General features: G+C 34.4%; 1 protein-coding gene across 39 annotated transcripts in view; it reads left to right on the top strand.

Moving 5' to 3' along the window:
• The window catches only part of LOC145284419 (TBC1 domain family member 5-like), a 331,181-nt gene that overhangs the window by 266,774 nt on the left and 44,361 nt on the right, over positions 1–20,046 (top strand). For all 39 annotated transcript variants that reach the window (XM_080133215.1, XM_080133179.1, XM_080133178.1 and 36 more), the window contains 4 exons: positions 8,100–8,150; positions 14,035–14,104; positions 16,522–16,691; positions 17,123–17,265. In XM_080133215.1, the coding sequence (XP_079989341.1) occupies positions 8,100–8,150; positions 14,035–14,104; positions 16,522–16,691; positions 17,123–17,265 (434 nt within the window). The remainder of the gene's footprint in view (positions 1–8,099; positions 8,151–14,034; positions 14,105–16,521; positions 16,692–17,122; positions 17,266–20,046) is intronic.

Here is a 20,046-nt window from a genome sequence, read left to right as displayed (position 1 = left end):
GTGTGTTAGGAGTTCATAATAGCACATTCCATTAAAGTACTTGTAACATTGAGGTGATGGGACAGAGGTTGGGGCTTGCTTAATAGTGCTGGACCTATTAGATTTGAAACTCCGTACTAACATGCAGAAATTTAAATGTAATGTGAACAGACAGCTTACTGCACAACTTCCCACCCAGGTTGGTTTCCTATGAGACTGACTCCTATCATACTAGTCCCTTAAATTTAAGTGGGGGGCAAACAAAAATAATATTTTTTCATACAACGGTATAGAAAATAATAACATCTACAATCCTGTTTTTGAGATGAGGATAATTTGTGTTATTTGGATTACTTGGACTAGTGTTCTCATCTTGAGTGGTTCAGTTGATTTAACCTCCACTCTTCACAAGGACACGTGGCATTATGGATAAAGTACTTGGTTAAATTCAGTTCCAAGTTACACTCTTCTGGAGGTTGAGGGTTTAATTCTCAGTATCAGCAATACTCAAAATACAATTACGGATTACTTAGGACTTCTACCCAGTCATGGCTGACAGAACAAGAACATGCTATACTCGTGGATTAAGTAAAGAGTTCCATTTGAAATTTTGCACAGATTCCCAAGTTCAACAATATACATTAGAAGAAAGTCGGAGATTACAGTGCTCGCACTGAGGATTGAACCTTCAACCATCAGAAGAATGTTACTTAAAGTTAAATTTTTCTTGTATATTGCAGACAGAAAGATTCGCAAATTTGATAAGATGCATCTGAAGAAGATCGAAGGTTGCGTTGGTCGAAACGTTGTGCAAATAACACTCAAGATGAGAACAAATAATTTGACGAATCCAAATCCACAATCGTATCATGTCATGAGACAAATTTTAAATAAAAAAGAAATACAAAATGTTCATCATCAAAATGCACAGTTTTAAGAATTTATGATTAAAATTCTTTTCTGCATATTTTTACGAATTGTATCATAGGTAGTTCCTCAGTTATAAATATGTAAATCTGCTCACAGTCTTCATAAACACTGCGTGTGTGTAAGCATCTGTGGATTTTATTCTTTTATAAAAAAAATAATAAAAATAATAAAAATAGACAAAGAAACAAAATAAAAAATAAAAGCATTACCCCCCCCTCCCCGCCTCCAAAATACACACGCAACGCCGCCCACCATATCCTTATGTAGTTAGAATGAGTCTGCTAGGTTCCCATTTCCGATATGACCCTACTAAAGGGTAGGTCTCTGTTTCCAGACTCTTCAGCTAAGGTTAAAAAAATGTTTCCAACTTTTGAACCTAATTTGTACTAATTACTGCTAACTGTTTTCTTATTACAGCTTCGACTTAAAAACTCGTAACTAAATTTTACCTATCTTGTCTTGCTTTTTTTGTTCTGTTCTGAAATCTTTGTTAAATATGCTGTTAACCAATATCGTCTTGTTACATGTAAAACGGAAAGAAAAAAATAAAGTCACCTATGTAAACGAGAACCTCCCAAATTAAAATCTTGAATAATTATCTAAACTCAAATGTAAATTAATATTAAGCCGACTTCACAAATTGATAAAAGTTAATTATTGGGTTTTAATTATAAGGTGGAGCTCGAAGATTTCAATCCCGACAGATAAAGCGCAAAAAAAAAAAAAAAAAGAATAAAAATAAACAAAGAAATAAAATAAAAAAATAAATAAAAGCATACCCCCCACTTCTGCCTCCAAAATACACACACAACGCCGCCCACCATATCCTTATGTAGTTAGAATGATTCTGCTAGGTTCCCACTTCCGATATGACCCTAATAAAGGGTAGGTCGCTGTTTCCAGACTCTTCAGCTAAGGTTAAAAAATGTTTCCAACTTTTGAACTTAATTTTTACTAATTACCGCTAACTGTTTTCTTATTACAGCTTTGACTTAAAAACTCATAACTAAATTTTACCTATCTTGTCTTGCTTTTTTTGTTCTGTTCTGAAATCTTTGTCAAATATGCTGTCAACCAATATCGTCTTGTTACATGTAAAACGGAAAGGAAAAAAAAAAAGTCACCTATGTAAACAAGTTAAAATTAAAATCTTGAATAATTATCTAAACTCAATGTAAATTAATATTAAGCCGACTTCACAAATTTATAAAAGTTAATTATTGGATTTTAATTATAAGGTGAAGTTTGAATTATTCAAACTAGAGATATATAATGCCAAAACATCCACCCATTAATATGGGAGGGGAGATTATCATCAAAAGCGTCCTGAATTGATAATTGAGCCCCGGACTTTTACTAAGTAGATATTAATAAGTTCCTTATACCCACCCACCCCTTTTTTTTAACGGAGAGTGGATGTGTTATCGGAATCTCCAGTAACTCTCGCTTCTCCTTTTTTGTCCCTCAGTCTTCATGCAAATGAGTGATTTTTCTGACAAAGGGTGAAGAAAAAGCTGCTTTAAAAGTTGGTAGTACTTGGTAAACAGTAGTCTGAGATGTCGGAAATTTTTCTGTCTCTGTGTCTATCCTTGTGTCCATGTCACTAGTAAGGGTGCTGGAGGTAAACGTTTTGTCTGGGCTGACATTATCCGCCTGATAGTCAGGGACCCGAACCTTGGATTAACCACTAAGGAGGCTGTCCTATCAGCAGGCACAAAGTACTGGGACTGCTGTATTGCCATTTGGTGAATGGACTCTGGACCATGCAGTAGTCTCTGGTGGGGCCTCTCGATGCCATACTAGTGGGCAATTGTTACGGCTTTACCTTTTCGTGTGCCACAAAAAAAACAAAAATTCCTGTCTTTTTCTCTCTTACTTTCCCTCTCTGTACTGCTCTAACCAAGTATGCTGACCTGTTCCACAAATCCCAAAACTTCAACATGAAACATCTCCAGAAAAAAAACTCGAATAAACCTAGAACCCCATCTTCCAACGTAGACCCCTACTACCATGTCTCCTTCTCCAACATCAGGGGTCTATGTTCCAACCTTCCAGAGGTTGAAACCCAATTACAGGAGATGACACCGGACTATTCTTTCTAAGCAAAACTGGAATAGGGCCGACCACTTCCCTTGATGAGTTCATAATTAACGGATACTCTAACTTAACATCTAAATCTGACCTCCAAGACCGCCATGGGCATGGAATATGTGCCTACATTAAAGATCGCTTCCCATGTAGCAGGGATATCTCTAGAGAAGATCCTAATTTACCTTATATGTGCTTCCGGGTTGCACTTGCTTACACCACTGCATTTATATTTGCCCTCTATCGGCCCCACAACAGCGGAGTTACTATCTTTAAGAGCATATCTGAGAAAATAGACCACATCCTGTCTGCACACCCCACGGCTAACATCCACATCTGTGGTGACTTCAACATCCATAACGTGGAATGGCTGACCCACTCAAATAAGACGGACGATTAGGGGAGGTTCTGTCATGATTTTGCCATTGCTTATGACCTCACTCAGATTGTTCGTGAGCCCACCCGTGTGCCCGATACTACAGGTCAATATGTAAGCCTCCTAGACCTTTTTCTCTCAACTTCCCCTGAGCTATGTTCATGTTCCGTTCATTCTCCTCTAGGATCCTCCGACCACTCCGTCGTGTCAGTTAACATAAAAATGAAATGTAATAAGTCCCCAGACGTACCCTTCCACCGTACTGTATACCAATACTCCATGGCTTACTGGGATAGCTTCCGTACATTTATATCTGATCTACATCTGCATTCCATCTTTAAAAATGATGTGTCCTCTATAGTATCAGACCTGACCGAATAGTTAATTGGAGGCATAGACCAATTCATACCATCTAAAAAAATTCCAACCAAAACCTACCAGCCAGCCATGGTTCTCCCCAGAATGTGCTGCTGCCATTGCGCACAGAAATCACTTTTTCCATAGCTACCAACGTAATAAATGCACTGAGACTAAAGCTGCTTTCAGGAACGCCAGCAACCACTGTAAAAGAGTAATAAAAAATGCAAGAGAGCTATATGCCCAGTCTGTTAAATCCAAGGTAGCTGATCAGCGGCTTGGTTCCCATCAGTTATGGCAAATAACATATAGGATCCTGAACAGAAGTATGCGTTCTATCCCAACCATTATCAATGGACAAGAGGTCATCTCCTCAGCTTCAGACAAGGCCAAACTATTTACCAAGAACTTTGCAGCTAATTCTACCCTATGTGACGAAGGCCATCAACTCCCCATATTTCCTCCTATAACACAGAACACGCTCGGTAACATACAAATATCTGTGCATGAGGTCACCAAGCTAATCAAGAACCTTGATTCCAGTAAAGCTAATGGCCCTGACGGCATCCCAATTATAATGTTAAAAAAGCTTCAACCAGAACTTGTTCCCATACTTAAGAAACTGTTTAAACGTTGCCTTAAGGAGAAGTGCTTTCCAACACCTTGGAAAACCTCATCAGTATGCCCTGTAGTTAAGAACTCAGGTGATAAGTCATCTCCCTCTCAGTACAGACCAATAAGTCTCCTGTGTGTCATGAGTAAGCTGCTGGAATCCATATTAAATAGAGAAATAGTCAACCACCTCAGCAGATATAACCTTCTTAGTGACACACAATATGGTTTCCGTTCTGCAAGATCTACCGCAGATGTGCTAACGGTTATATTTCATAGGATTAGTGAATCTCTTGACAGCGGTTTCCTTTCCAGGGCAATTGCTCTAGACATATCAAAGGCCTTCAACAAGGTATGGCATAAGGGTCTACTTCACAAGATCTCCAGCTACGGTATAATTGGAAATATTCTCTCTATCATTAAATCATTTCTCTCTGATAGACTCATAAGAGTAGTGGTTGATGGACAAAAATCAGAGGCCTGCAGTATTAATGCTGGAGTCCCTCAAGGGTCCATCCTGGGCCCAACTCTCTTCCTGATCTACATCAACGATCTCCCTAAACACATACTTAAATCATTCGTTGACATCTATGCTGATGACACAACCATCTACGGCAACACGTCAAAGGCTGTAAATGACAAAGCTCTCTCTGATTCTCTCTCCTCTGATCTCAAACGAGTGGTTCAGTGGGGGAAGATGTGGCTGGTTACCTTTTAATGCATCTAAAACCAAACTCCTATCTTTACATCATCAACGCTCTGATCCACATCTGGCATCAATTGAAATGGATAGCTCTCGTCTGGGAGAAGCCCCATGTTTTGACAAGCTTCTGGGCTTGACCTTTACTCCTGATCTGAAATGGAACACGTACATCAAGTCTGTTGCCAAGGTCGCTGGAAAGATGGTGGGATCCTTCTACCGCTCCAGAAGATATCTCACTACTGATGTAATTCTCTATCTATATAAAAGCCAAGTACGTCCAAGGATGGAATACTGCTGCCATATCTGGGCAGGAGCTGCTAAAAACAGCCTATCCTGCCTTGACAGAGTACAAAATAGACTTCGTGGCTTAGTGGGGAATGCCCCTTTTCTCTTCTCTGCAACCTCTCTCCCACAGAAGAGACGTTGCAAGCCTATCTTTGTTTTATCGTTATTTCCATGGCAGGTGCACGTCTGAACTCAAATCTCTGGTCCCCCTTCACCAATCTTTTACAAAAAACACCCGTCTAGCTGAATCTACTGTCGAAAACTTTCCCCACTCTTTATCTATGCCTAAATCAAAACGTAGATTCCATGAACAAGCTTCTTTCTTAGAACTGCACGCCTGTGGAACTTTGTTCCATCTGCCTGCTTCCCTCCTGACTACACCTTGGATATCTTCAAGTCCAACGTAAACAAATTCCTGATGAACCGCCCCCTTAAGTAGATACTTTAAATATCCACACTAACGTACTGTATTACAATAATCCTTATCTCTGAGTGGCTTCCGGGCCTTGATAAGTGGTGACCACCTTGTAAAAAAAAAAAGTATTTACTTTAATAGTGCTCAATACATGGATAGAGCTATGTAGTAACATGAAAATATACCTATGGCAAGTAAGCTACATAAAAATTAAGGAATTTATCAGACTAAATGCCTAATTTTTCCAGGGAATGAAACAAATGTTTCTGCATAGCTTTTTTGCCATGAGTATATATTTTTTTTTACTCCTATTAAGTTCTACTCATGTATTGAGCACTATTGGAGTTAATAGTGAAACAAAAAATATAAGTTGTTTGAAGGTTATGACTGCAGCATGGTAGAAAAACAGTGTTTTTTCAATCATACTACATTGTTATAGCCTTCAAACACAACTCCTTACACACTATGTACAATGCTCCAAGTAAACTATATCCTTTTCAAATGTGTGTGTATATGCGAGTCTGTCTTTGTTCTGTTGTTACTTTTATGATAGATGCTCGACTGAGCTCCAATCTACTGTCTCTCCCTGTAAAACATTCGCAACAAATTCTTGCCTAGCTCCAACAACCGTCAACAACTTCCCTCACTCTCTATCTATGCCCAAAACGAAATAAGAATTCTATAAACAGAATTTCTTTCCTTGAACTCTCTGCCTGTGGAATGCAAAACTGTGATTTTCAACTAAAATAAATCACATTTGTTGTAATTTATCATTTCAGTTTATTTAAGTTTTTATCAACTTTTGTAAAACGGTACAAGAAACATTGATTATATATAATCAAATGTTTATGGGGGAAAATATCCTTATTTAATATTTCACCCTTTTATTTATAGCAACCTTTAATGAATGAAGCTCAATATAACTCGCATACACAAATAAATGACGAAAGGTCTATATTCCAAATTCCAAGATGTTGTCCATCATATCATTTATTTCTTTCAGCATGTTAAACTGTTCAATTCTTGACAGCACCTGTTTCGTAACACAGCACCATTCATGTAATTAATGTCAATATTTGAACCGTTTTTGCTTTGACTCGTCAGAAAAAAAGGAACTCATTAACTTTAAAAGGAAATAAAAAGAATATGAGGATGATTACAGAAATCAAAAACAAATTGGAAGAGTAGTTACAATTGTGTTTATTTTATCATCTTTCATCTAAGATGGTATAACTATCACAAAACTCAATTGCAACTACTCTTCTGATTTTTTTTTCGGATTTATGTAATCATTAGAAGAGGAAAAGGGTCAGAATCATAGAAAATGCAAATATAGAAAAACTGGCTTGATATCATTTAGATATGAAATGAGAATGGAGGAATAGGATGATATGGTAAGAAATAATTAAAGAACCAATAATAAAACAAGGAAAAAATAGAGAAGATAGATGAGAAAGTGGAGAAGAAGGAGAGGAGCTAGAAACAGTCAATAAAGGATACGGATATATATATATATATGTATATATATATATATATATATATGTATAGTAATTTATAAAATATATATGGCGATTAAGCTACACTGAATATTCTGCGTTTCATCCACTATAGGATTCGAACAAAGGATCTGTTTTAGAATTTAGGTTAGTGGTTTATATATATATATATAACGATCTGAAGGTGAAGAAATAGGATTAGGAAAGTATTTAAAAAAAGTTCAAAAATAAAATAATATAAATATATTAATACAAGTTCCAGTGAAGTCTTTAGGTTTCTGGAAAGCGAAGAATATGGCAACTGTTTATAATTCAACAAAATAAAAATGTCTATAATAATTATATTCTTACAAAAATAATTGAGCCTTCAGTGTTTATTCGTTTTAAACATTTATATATAAATTATTTATTTAAAAACTATACATATTCCAAAAATGTATCATGGTTTTATTGACACGGGTAGACCTATACTCTTTAGAAAATGTCCTTAAACTCCATTTCAGATCTGTGTCAACATACAGAATGAAGGCAGTTTTAAAAAATGGAAGCCGATTATATTCATAGCTTTTATAAAGAAAATGATATAAAGATTAGAAAGAATCTGTGCAAATCAACCAACATTTTGACATTAACATGTCACATCGGGACTCTAAAGATTTTTGTGAACTTTAGAGTCCTGGTGAGACATGTTAACGTTGAAACATTGGTTGATCCACGTAGACTCTTTTTAATGTTTATATGATTTTATTTATGCATATAAATTATTTGCTGTTTGAAATCTCTGCCAAGTTTCAAATTATGAAAAGAAAATTCTGGCATTTTTAATTATTTCCCATTTCTTCTTTCTTTTCTTTCCAGCGAAATGATTAGTGAACTAATGGACCCTCTTTATCTGGAACATGATGCTTAGTGAGTCTTTTTTCCTTTTCAAGTTTTTTGAACGTTTAACAATTCTACATTTTCCAGAATTTTTCAAAATGTTTCCTCATTAAATTGCAACATTGCAAAGAAGATCTGATGAGATTTTGTTGAGAACATAAGTACCCGATATCACACATAGTCAGATGGGGACGTCCTCTTTTGTTGTGCGAAATCATTAAGACCAGATGTGCAGAAGGGTCTCTCCAAACAAGGTATTAGATCTGCCGACGCATGGGCTGTGGGTATAAAGATGCCTGAAATGGGCCACACCAATCGAGTTTATATAAAATAAACGTGAAACTTTCAAGCCTTTTCCTGGTATTTATTTTGCTGCCAAGATTTGGCTGATGATAACTACGGATCTCAAAATGTTGGTACTATTTGATCTATACTGCATTCATCAAATTTTGTAAGTCTGCACCATTTTGTCAATACACCATTTTGTCGATACACCATTTTGTCAATACACCATTTTGTCAATACACCATTTTGTCAATACACCATTTTGTCGATACACCATTTTGTCAATACACCATTTTGTCAATACACCATTTTGTCAATACACCATTTTGTCAATACACCATTTTGTCAATACACCATTTTGTCGATACACCATTTTGTCGATACACCATTTTGTCAATACACCATTTTGTCAATACACCATTTTGTCAATACACCATTTTGTCGATACACCATTTTGTCAATACACCATTTTGTCGATACACCATTTTGTCGATACACCATTTTGTCGATACACCATTTTGTCGATACACCATTTTGTCAATACACCATTTTGTCAATACACCATTTTGTCAATACACCATTTTGTCAATACACCATTTTGTCAATACACCATTTTGTCAATACACCATTTTGTCAATACACCATTTTGTCAATACACCATTTTGTCAATACACCATTTTGTCAATACACCATTTTGTCAATACACCATTTTGTCAATACACCATTTTGTCAATACACCATTTTGTCAATACACCATTTTGTCAATACACCATTTTGTCAATACACCATTTTGTCAATACACCATTTTGTCAATACACCATTTTGTCAATACACCATTTTGTCAATACACCATTTTGTCAATACACCATTTTGTCAATACACCATTTTGTCAATACACCATTTTGTCAATACACCATTTTGTCAATACGCCATTTTGTCAATACGCCATTTTGTCAATACGCCATTTTGTCAATACGCCATTTTGTCAATACGCCATTTTGTCAATACGCCATTTTGTCAATACGCCATTTTGTCAATACGCCATTTTGTCAATACACCATTTTGTCAATACACCATTTTGTCAATACACCATTTTGTCAATACACCATTTTGTCAATACACCATTTTGTCAATACACCATTTTGTCAATACACCATTTTGTCAATACACCATTTTGTCAATACACCATTTTGTCAATACACCATTTTGTCAATACACCATTTTGTCAATACACCATTTTGTCAATACACCATTTTGTCAATACACCATTTTGTCAATACACCATTTTGTCAATACACCATTTTGTCAATACGCCATTTTGTCAATACGCCATTTTGTCAATACGCCATTTTGTCAATACGCCATTTTGTCAATACGCCATTTTGTCAATACGCCATTTTGTCAATACGCCATTTTGTCAATACGCCATTTTGTCAATACGCCATTTTGTCAATACGCCATTTTGTCAATACGCCATTTTGTCAATACGCCATTTTGTCAATACGCCATTTTGTCAATACGCCATTTTGTCAATACGCCATTTTGTCAATACGCCATTTTGTCAATACACCATTTTGTCAATACACCATTTTGTCAATACACCATTTTGTCAATACACCATTTTGTCAATACACCATTTTGTCAATACACCATTTTGTCAATACACCATTTTGTCAATACACCATTTTGTTTCTAATACACAAATCTGGATGAGATGCAAGATCATCCTCCTTAACTAAATGTTTTTAAAAAGGAAACTTTGTTGGTTTGGCCACGACCACTTATTGTAAACTGTGGAGGGATGGGAGCAATTTGTTTTATTTCTTCATTTTATCGGTATACACTTGTAGTATTATTTCATCACGTGATTTTTCATGTATTGTTATTTCTTATATTGATCTTTATTAGGCATCTCTCATTGGTAAAATTTGGTTGTTTTTCATGGAATCTGAATAACAGCAGGTCTCCCAAGATTTCCATTCAATTTTGCAACTCACTTCGCATTCTCACAGCAGCTGTTTACCAGTGATATTTACTAGAATTTGAATAACAATAAGTCTCCACAATATTTCGGTATTTTCCTTATCCTTTTTCAGGTGATGCCTGGGTGATGCTAGCCATTCTTGTCCTTCCCCTTTCTGTGGTGCTAATGTATTTTTTGCTTGACAAATTGAACGCTACTTGTGCAGAGTTCACACTGGTAATCAGTGTGAAGAAGACAGTTGTGATGCACCAGGGTGACGCATCACCAATCACCATCAATGGTTACGAACTAGAGACTGTCAAGAACTTTGCATATCTTGGATCCAACATCAACAGGAGAGTATCCATTGAACAGGAGCTACAACCGCGCATAGGTAGAGCAGCGTCTACTTTCAACCGACTACATGAAAGAACATGGTTCAATAAATACCTTACTTCTCGCACAAAATGCTGCATCTACGAATGCTGTGTACTGAGTACCCTACTGTATGGAGCAGAGACTTGGACCACGTATGCTCATCACGAGAAAAGACTGAACGCCTACCATCTCCGATGCTTGCAACATATCATGGGCACCAATTAGTGGGATAGAATCACCAACGAAGAGGTGCTAAGATGTGCCAGTAGCCGCTCCTTGTTCCAGACAATCAAGATACGATGATCGCGCTGGCTTGGACACCTGCACAGAATGTCCGATGGCCGTCTCCCTAAGGATATCCTCTACAGCGAACTGGCAAATGGATCAAGAAGCCGCGGTCGCCCAGTGCTGCGCTTTAAAGACGTGGCCAAACGGGATCTGATCGCTCTTGGCATCAATGTGAATGTGTGGGAGGAGCTAGCCAGAGATAGACCAGCATGGTGGCGTGCCTTGAGTAAGGGTGACGAAGGACTTGAGAACCTTTGGTTCGAGAGACTGGTGCAGAGAAGACAAAACTAGTGACTATGTTTACTGTTGCTTGCATTAATTAATCTTTCGTAGATTGCTTGCCATTAATGTATTTTCTGAAAGGTTGAAAGAAAGGGCTATATTATTTTTCATATGTTAACCTAAATCGTGTCATTGGCATCTCCTCCATATCTGAATCTGTTAGATATCTCTCTTGCCATTTTATATCACCTTAGCTGTCATTTGTCAGTGTTACCTGCTTATGTGGTTTAAATTCTGCACACTGAAATTTCTTTTAATATTCCACCTGTTTTCTGTCAGCTTTGTAGTTTCTATGGTATTGATTCTCCTTTTGATTTCAATTCATTCTGGTTATTTTCCAGTTTATTTTGTTTTTAACTGTTCTTAGTGCTCTTACGTAAGTGGACGATGTGTATAGATTCCTGTGTGATGTCTATATACTATGGCGTGTATATTCTACATGTGTGTACAGTCATAGGTGTGTGTGTGTGACATACGTATAGTCTATAAGGAGATTTTAAGACACATACCTTTTCTCCTTTCTTCGGTCGGGCCCCCTTGCAATGATTGCCTTCAATCTGGAAATCAAATTATGCATGTTCTTAAAAACACAACTTGTTTATTATTATTTGTAGACAGCTTTTATTCAGGATTTTCCTCATTTCTGGGAGGGCCTCTGCATTGCTGAATCAATTCAGATTTTTTCTTCTTTTTTGTTCCCTTATCTTGACTGCAAAACTCTTGTTCTAACTCTGATTCTAGTCCGACTCTGGTTACAATTACCTGACTAACTAGAAATGCATGTGCATCCTCTATTTATTTTAAGGTGGCAATTCCCATCAACACAACTTGCACTCAACATGCACTGACCTGCCTTGTGACTCTTGCTAACACTTAGGGGCATGTGTCCATTTCGAACTTAACAAGTTTGAAGCCTGTCAGTCTTAACCTTTCGACCTCTCTGTACTTGAACACAAGCAAGTTGGTTCAAGCTAATACCACATTATTGACAAACATTAGAATTTTTGGTTGTATTGCAGTTTTCTTATTCCACAAACCTTTTAGTTCTGTGAAATGCATTGATATAGTATTTATGGCTACTTCAGTTTCATGGGACAAATTCGATTATTTGAAAAGGTTCTTTTTTTTTCTTGTTAACAATTATTGTATCAGACTTTTTAACTTGAATGAATTTATGTATATTTCGACGTCCCAGAGGATTTTATGACTTTAATTATCGAATATTGTTTGCTTTATTTTGTATTTGTATCCTCAGCAGCCAACGTTCCTTATCCAGTTTTGCTGCATTCACTTATGATGTGGTTTACTATTTTCTCTCTTTGTCTATACTCTACATTTACTGTTATCTTGTATCTGTTTATTTCAGCTTTTATGTAATTCTAATCACATTGTTTTGTGCAGATGTCCATAGCAATTTCATTTCTCTTTCCAAGTGTCCTTTTCATAGCTAGCTATATTCATGTTTTCTTATGTGAAATTTTTTTCATCCATCTTATAAATAGTTCATGTTGCTGTTTTCGTTCTTGTTTTTTGTTTCTTCTTTTTTTGTCCTCCATATTTTTCAGTTTTCTATTTCCTTAATTCTTTATTGCATCCTTTATAAAATTTTTACTATTCATGGTTTCTCCTCCTCTTCCCTTTGACATGAATTCGGCCAACATGATTCTTTAGTTAAAATGCTTTTTGTGCATAGTCATAAGTTTCTTGGTGCTTTGATCCAGATTCTTAAGTTCTTCTTTCGTCTAGTATATAAAGGATCCAGAATATCTTACCAGAGGTTCTGCTCATATATTTATTCTTTTTTACTAGATTTCTGTTAAATCATTTCAGTTTCAAAAGGTCTTCTCATTCTTCTGTTCTTATCTTTTTCACCTGTGCTTGTTTGATGATGTCCATGAATTTGTAATTATCACGTTCAGTAAGTGCTTTTCTATTATTTTACTCATAAGGAAATTTTACATCAGTCGTTACCAATGATCTCTTGTTGGTAAAAGTAGAATTATTATTATTTTTATTAATTTTATTGTAATTATTTTTTTAATTTTTATTAATTTTATTATTATTTTTAATTTTTATTAATTTTATTATTATTATTATTATTACTACTACTACTGCTACACTTGTGATGGTTATTCTCTCTTCTGAGTTATTATCCATTATTTCGATTTATATTTATGGTTGGTGCTACTGGATCAGGCTGTCTGAAGATAGTGACTTTCTGTTCAAAAATGCACCAAACATTGTTATTGTTTTTTTTTTCTTACTCTTTCCAAAACTCAATCATGTACTACAAAGTGAAAAACAAAAGCAAAAATTTTCTTCTACAAAACAGCCAAACCAAACACCATGAAAAATATTTGAAAATGCAAAGAACTTGAAACATAACTACTTTTTCCAAAAATAGTAAATTCAGCATTAAATGATCAAAAAATAGTTGATATGATGCAAAGCAAAACTAACTATATTTTTGAGGGGTTATTTACAATGTTAATACCTCTAACACGTGCTAATATTTGTCTTATTTTTTTGTAATTGTTGTATAAACAAGCCTTCCAGATAAATTTTTCAAATTCAGTTATTTATTTCTAATTTTTTTTTGGTGTAGTGTGTATAGGGGGGGGGGGTAAGGAAGACATTTTAACATTGTTGGCTTTAATTAGTTTTGAATCCCAGTTCTTTTTTAGAATTTGTCCACTTTTTCTTTCTTTCATTCTTCAGTGCCATGTTCTGCCAAGTAATGGCTACTGTGGAACCTTGGTACACAACAAAAGACACGCCGACGCCAAAGGTAAGCACTTTCATTATGCCAGAATTGTACCAACCTCAGTTTCAGATATCATTTCTTCATTGTAGCCAATTTTTTTTACCTGGGGCAATTTTTGAGGTTTTCGAACAACCAGTAGTTTGCAATCAGATGAATGCAGAAACAATTCAAAGTGCAATTCATGCATTTTGTTTCATCGTTGTGATCGACTTTTGACACGATGCAGTCCTTACTTCATTTGTTACAGTTTTCAAACACATTAATAATTTGTGATTTAATATTTGCTATTGATAGTTTTAAAATACCTTATACATTCCAAAATATGGAGGTCAAAACCTTGCCTGCTGATGTTTACATGTTTGATTGCTTTGATGAGTCTGACCTGCTGCTGTTCACTCGGCTGATTTGACTGCAGAGTGAAATGATGGATCCATGTTTTCATCCATTGTTACATATGAATGCAAAAAGTCAGTTTTGTTGCGTTGACATGCAAATGATGCTCCGAACCATTGATGTGTTATTGTTTTTGATCAACTGTGAGTAAACGCATCCACTTTGAACACGTTTATGTAAAAATGATGAATGTACTGCTTCCTTTGCTATCTCAGACAATTTCAATTAACAATCAGTTAAAATGGGTTGGTAAAATTTTGTTTTATGTTTTCCATGACAATGGCCAAATTTAAATGACCTAAATATTCAGCATCATTTGTGACAACAGTTAAAAGCTGATTAGGTTTAAATGCCATCACACATGACTGCATTTAAAGTCAGACTATCACCTCTTAACTGTTGTTTTCAATGAAGAAAAGTCTAACACTTATCAAGGCATTGCTTTGTTTGACCAGTATTTTTTTCCAATCAGAAAGCAATACTTTATGAACATACAAAATTCAGATTTTTTTCATTGTTTTAAAAATTTTCAACAATAACTTCACTTGAATATCAGGTTGAGAAGAAAGTTCTTGGGATTTTTATCTTTGAAATTCAGATGAACATATCTCGGCTCAAACAAAAAATTATTGATCAAAATAAGCACTATCAGAATCAACACACTTTTACTAACACAAAACAAGTATTTTTATGCGAGTAACGAAAAAATCTTGCATTCTAATGGTGATGAAGTTGCTGAAGGTGTTTTGGATATTTGATATTTAGATTTTTTAAAGAATTTCTTATGCAGAAAGTTGTTGAGATGCTTGAAAAAGTGGCAATCGGTAGGTGAGCGGTCTGGAGAGTATCGCAGATGAGGCAGAGTTTTGGAGCCAAATTCGTTCAACTTCTGCAGGGTCGGTTTAGCAACATATTGTTGGGCATTGTCATAGAGGAGAATTGGGCCTTTTCTGTTAACTAATGCTGGGTGTTGTTGTTGAAGTTTCTGATGCACTTCATCCCTTTGTTGACAGTACTTCTCTGCCATAATGGTTTTGCCTGCATTCAAAAAACTGTAATCGATGAGACTGGTTGCAGATCACCAAACAGTCAGCATAATCTTATTCTGGTACAAGTCTGGCTTCAGGAAGTGTTGTGGAGCTTTGTCGGCATCTAACCACTAAGCTGAGACTTGCCAACTGTCGTAAAGAACTCACTTTTCATCCCAAGTTACAACCCAGTCAAAAAACAGGCAGTTCTTGTTGCGTAAAAGAAGGGAAGTTAACACTTCATAATGCCATTTCTTTTTGTTGTCGTTCAATTCGTGATGCACTCATTTATCAAGTTTTTTGTCTTTCCAATCTCTCTCAAGTGATTGGAAATCCTCATATACGTTACTTCTAATTCAGAAGTTCTCAAACAGTTGTGCATGATATGGCTTCGACTAAAGTTCTTAATTGATTGTCAACATCCGATGGCCGACCACTATGCTCATCATCTTCAAGACTCTCATTGCCACCACAAAATTTCTTAAACCACCATTTCGTGCTGTGTATTCAGTAGTGGTTCCTGGGCCAAACCTCCCTTGATTCCAGCCTAGCTGTAATTGAAATAATAAAATTGTGCAAATTTGCTTTTTTTTCCATCTTGTATTCAACATTCTGAAAAGACATAATTGTTTTAAAACAATTGTAATTTAAAAACGATTAGAGTGAAAAACAATCTTTAAAATGATTTATAAAGTAAAGTTATTATAACAAATTTGAAAATACATCATTATAAATCAAAATTAAAAATACTGCAAGAATTTTCTTCTCAACCTAATAAACGTGATTTGTAAACTAATAATTTGACTGGGCTCAAATTTTGACATTTGCCATTTGAAGGTTAGTACTTAATAAGATTAATAAATTTTTAATTAATGATGCCATTTATAACAGATCCTGAACTTATTGAGTGATGTGCTATTTTTATCAGGTCATTAAAGTTTGAAGCCGATTTAAAAGCTTTGCAAAACCAATTTATTTCCAAAATAGAAATATTAAAAACGACTTTTTTTTGTTTTTTAGGGCAAAGAACTTTTCAATGTCCAGCCCTTTGCTCGGCCGCAAGATTTGAATCCTTCCAATGTAATAATCACTAAACTAACCCGTATCCAAGATTACATCCTGAAAAAATATGATGCAGAACTTCACCTGCACTTGGAACGACTTGAGATTGTTCCACAGATATATGGCATGTAAGTATCTCAAGTTGTTGGGCCTTCAAGATCTCAATTTGCAGTTGACCCCAACATTATGAACTTTCCATCAACTATTCTCTTCTAAGTTGTTTATGAGGATGGAAGCTTTGGCTTTCTGTATGCAATCATTGCTAGACACCAGCTAAACTATTAATTTCAAATATAGAGCCTAATAATAAGAATTCCTGCAAGCAGTAATTTGTAAGGAAACTGACTTTTATATGTTTATCAGTTGCTCATATAACCTATAAGTTTTCTCCTAAACACTGACCCAGTCTCATTGAATTTAATTTGAATTAAAAAATATGTGGTGCAAACTAGTTTTATTTTATTTTTTTATTTTAATTTTATAGAACAATGACTACAACGTTATAATCACAGAATTGTATTCAAATTTATATTTTCTTTTTTTTTTTTTTTCTTTTCAGTCGCTGGGTGCGCTTATTGTTTGGTCGTGAGTTTCCAATGCAGGATCTGCTGATGTTGTGGGATGCTATCTTTTCTGATGGAATCGGTTTTGATTTGGTGGATTATGTCTTCGTTGGAATGTTGCTCTATATACGTGATCTTCGTAAGTGAAACAAGCAAATACGCTTTTTCGTTACACTTATTGATGCTAACGGTGAACCTGAAGATCTGAGGCAGCTGATGGAAGACATGAAAATTTGGAGAGAGAGAAAGTCACATTGGTCTGAGCAAAGAGACTGACCAGATAGAATAGATGAAATGTCCTTGTATATAATTGTCTAAACTTTTAAATTTGTTGGGGGGAATGTTTCTTAACAGATTCAAAATGTAATACAATTATATGGGTCTACATTTTCATATTTTCGTATAGCTGCATCTTTAAGAAAGAGTTGTAATTTTGTATTTGTCAGTACAGTTACTTTTTTTTTTTTTTTTTATTCCATTTTCACTCCAAACAAGGCACAGTGCCACTTTAATGTAGAGGGCTACTATCGGGGACATAAGTTGCAGGTATACTATATAGGGAGTTGAGCAGCAAGATGTCTGTTTACATTACTTTTTTAGAAGCACTAAATATTGTCTCATCAAGAAATTAAATACCTCATACATTTTGAACATTACAAATATCTTGATGAGAGACTGAAACAATTGTGTACTGTTAATAAAGAATAAGTGATTCTTTGAATTTGCTTGAATGTTATTCCTTTACGTTTGATGTGGTTTATAATTATATATATATATATATATATATATATATATATATATATTAGTTTTAGAAGTTTTTCAATATTTAAAACTAGAAAAATAAAAACTTAATTTTAAGTCATTTGTTGAAAAATTCCTTTGCACGTGAATCACTGCATTAGTTTACTTCTCTAGTTCTGATATTATAGGAATCATAAGTTGTTTACCATAAAAAAAAACTTTTGAAATTTTGATATATAATATTAACTGTACCTGCTTAGTAGTATTTTATCTTTAATTTGTTTTTGCATTTAAAACTATGCAGATTTTTCTTCAAAACATCAATTTTTATTAAAATGGAAAAGTTAGTTATGCCTGAAAGTATCATGTACCTCTGCAAGGCCACCATTCGCCCATGTATGGAGTATTGTTGTCACACTTGGGCTGGTGCGTCTGCTACTAGTCTCTCACTCTTGGACAGGGTTCAAAAGAGTCACCAACCTGATAAATCCTGAATTCAAGCTTCAGCCTCTGTCCCATCAATGAAATATTGCATCCCTCTGCCTGTTTTACAAGTGTTTTAATGGCGGGTACTCTGACGAACTACAAGTTCTTGTACCCTTCAATGTAAATACCTCCGACAAACCCGACAAGCAGCAAAATCCCACCCCTATACAGTAGAGATCCCAAGATGTAAGAAGGCCTTCTACTCTAGTAGTTTCTTCCCCAGAACTGATAGACTCTGGAACTCCTTTCCGAGTTCTTGCTTTCCCAACTGTACTGACATGTGGAAGTTCAAGTGTAATGTGAACAGACATCTTGCTGCTCAACTCCCTACATAATATCCCTGCAACTTATGTCCCTGATAGTAGCCCCCTACTTCAAAGTGAAACTGTCTTGTTTGGTGTGAAAATGTAATAAAAAAAATATTATTTGACTAAGTTTCCTTTTATATGTATAATTTGATTTCTATTATACAAACAACTATCTCTTTTCTCCAATAATTTTCTATTTATGATTGTATAGAAACTTTCTATTATTTGGCAATTTTGTAAGTAATCCCTTTGTGAATTTGTTCTTTCTGCATCAACCATCAAAAATGAAGTTTTCTTTCAAACTATTTTTGGTTTTAGTGAGGAAAGTGTTGAATTCTACTTTTATGCACTTTTTCTTACATTCTACGCTTTTTATTTTATTTTTTTAACAAAAAATGTAACGTCTGCTTGAAACTGACATTCTACGTTTTAAACTTTTATTTTAATAAAAATTGAATAAACGAAACCTACATTTTATATTTGAAAATAAAATTGAATAAATGAAACCTACATTTTTTATTTAAAAATAAACTTGAATAAATGAAACCTACATTTTATATTTGAAAATAAAATTGAATAAATGAAACCTACATTTTATATTTGAAAATAAACTTGAATAAATGAAACCTACATTTTATATTTGAAAATAAAATTGAATAAATGAAACCTACATTTTATATTTGAAAATAAAATTGAATAAATGAAACCTACATTTTTTATTTAAAAATAAACTTGAATAAACGAAACCAACATTTTTTATTTGAAAATATAAAATGTTGGTTTCGTTTATTCAATTTTTATTTGAATAAAATCTAATAAATTTTGTTTCTATATTTGTAATAAAAAAAAAATAGAAATACATAATTTGCCGTTTTATTTAATAAAAAAAATTAAAATATTCCACTTTCAAAAATGTAATTTTTTAAGTTGGTGACATGATAGGCAGGATCAAATGAAACCTTGTTAGTCAAATCTTTTTTAATTCACATGACACAAAAGTCAATGTGAAAATACATTTTGGAATGAAATAATTCTATCTCTACACAAATTTCTTTTCAACTTCTAATTAAACAAAAATTGTATTATTTTTATTAAAAATCTTAATTTTGTTTTAATTTTTATTAAACCATTATAAACTAAAATGAATATCATATTTTCATTTTTTTTTTATAAATTAATATAAAACAGGAATTTTTATTTGTTTAATTTTTATTCAAATAAATGAAGCATACAAAGTATAAGAACCCCACGAGATTGGAGACACAAAAGCAAAAGCTTTCAGTTAACATTGGTTGACCTTGATATGACCTTCATAATGTTACAGGGGGTCATGACCATGACCTTTCCACACAGCATTCTGTAAACAAACTTGAAAAACCTGAGTT

The sequence above is a fragment of the Euprymna scolopes genome, chromosome 9 (assembly GCF_053919585.1).
Source record: "Euprymna scolopes isolate OS-2025 chromosome 9, ASM5391958v1, whole genome shotgun sequence".
Taxonomy (NCBI): domain Eukaryota; kingdom Metazoa; phylum Mollusca; class Cephalopoda; order Sepiida; family Sepiolidae; genus Euprymna; species Euprymna scolopes.
Note: the sequence above shows the minus strand (reverse complement) of the source record. Positions and strands in the feature narration are given on the sequence as shown.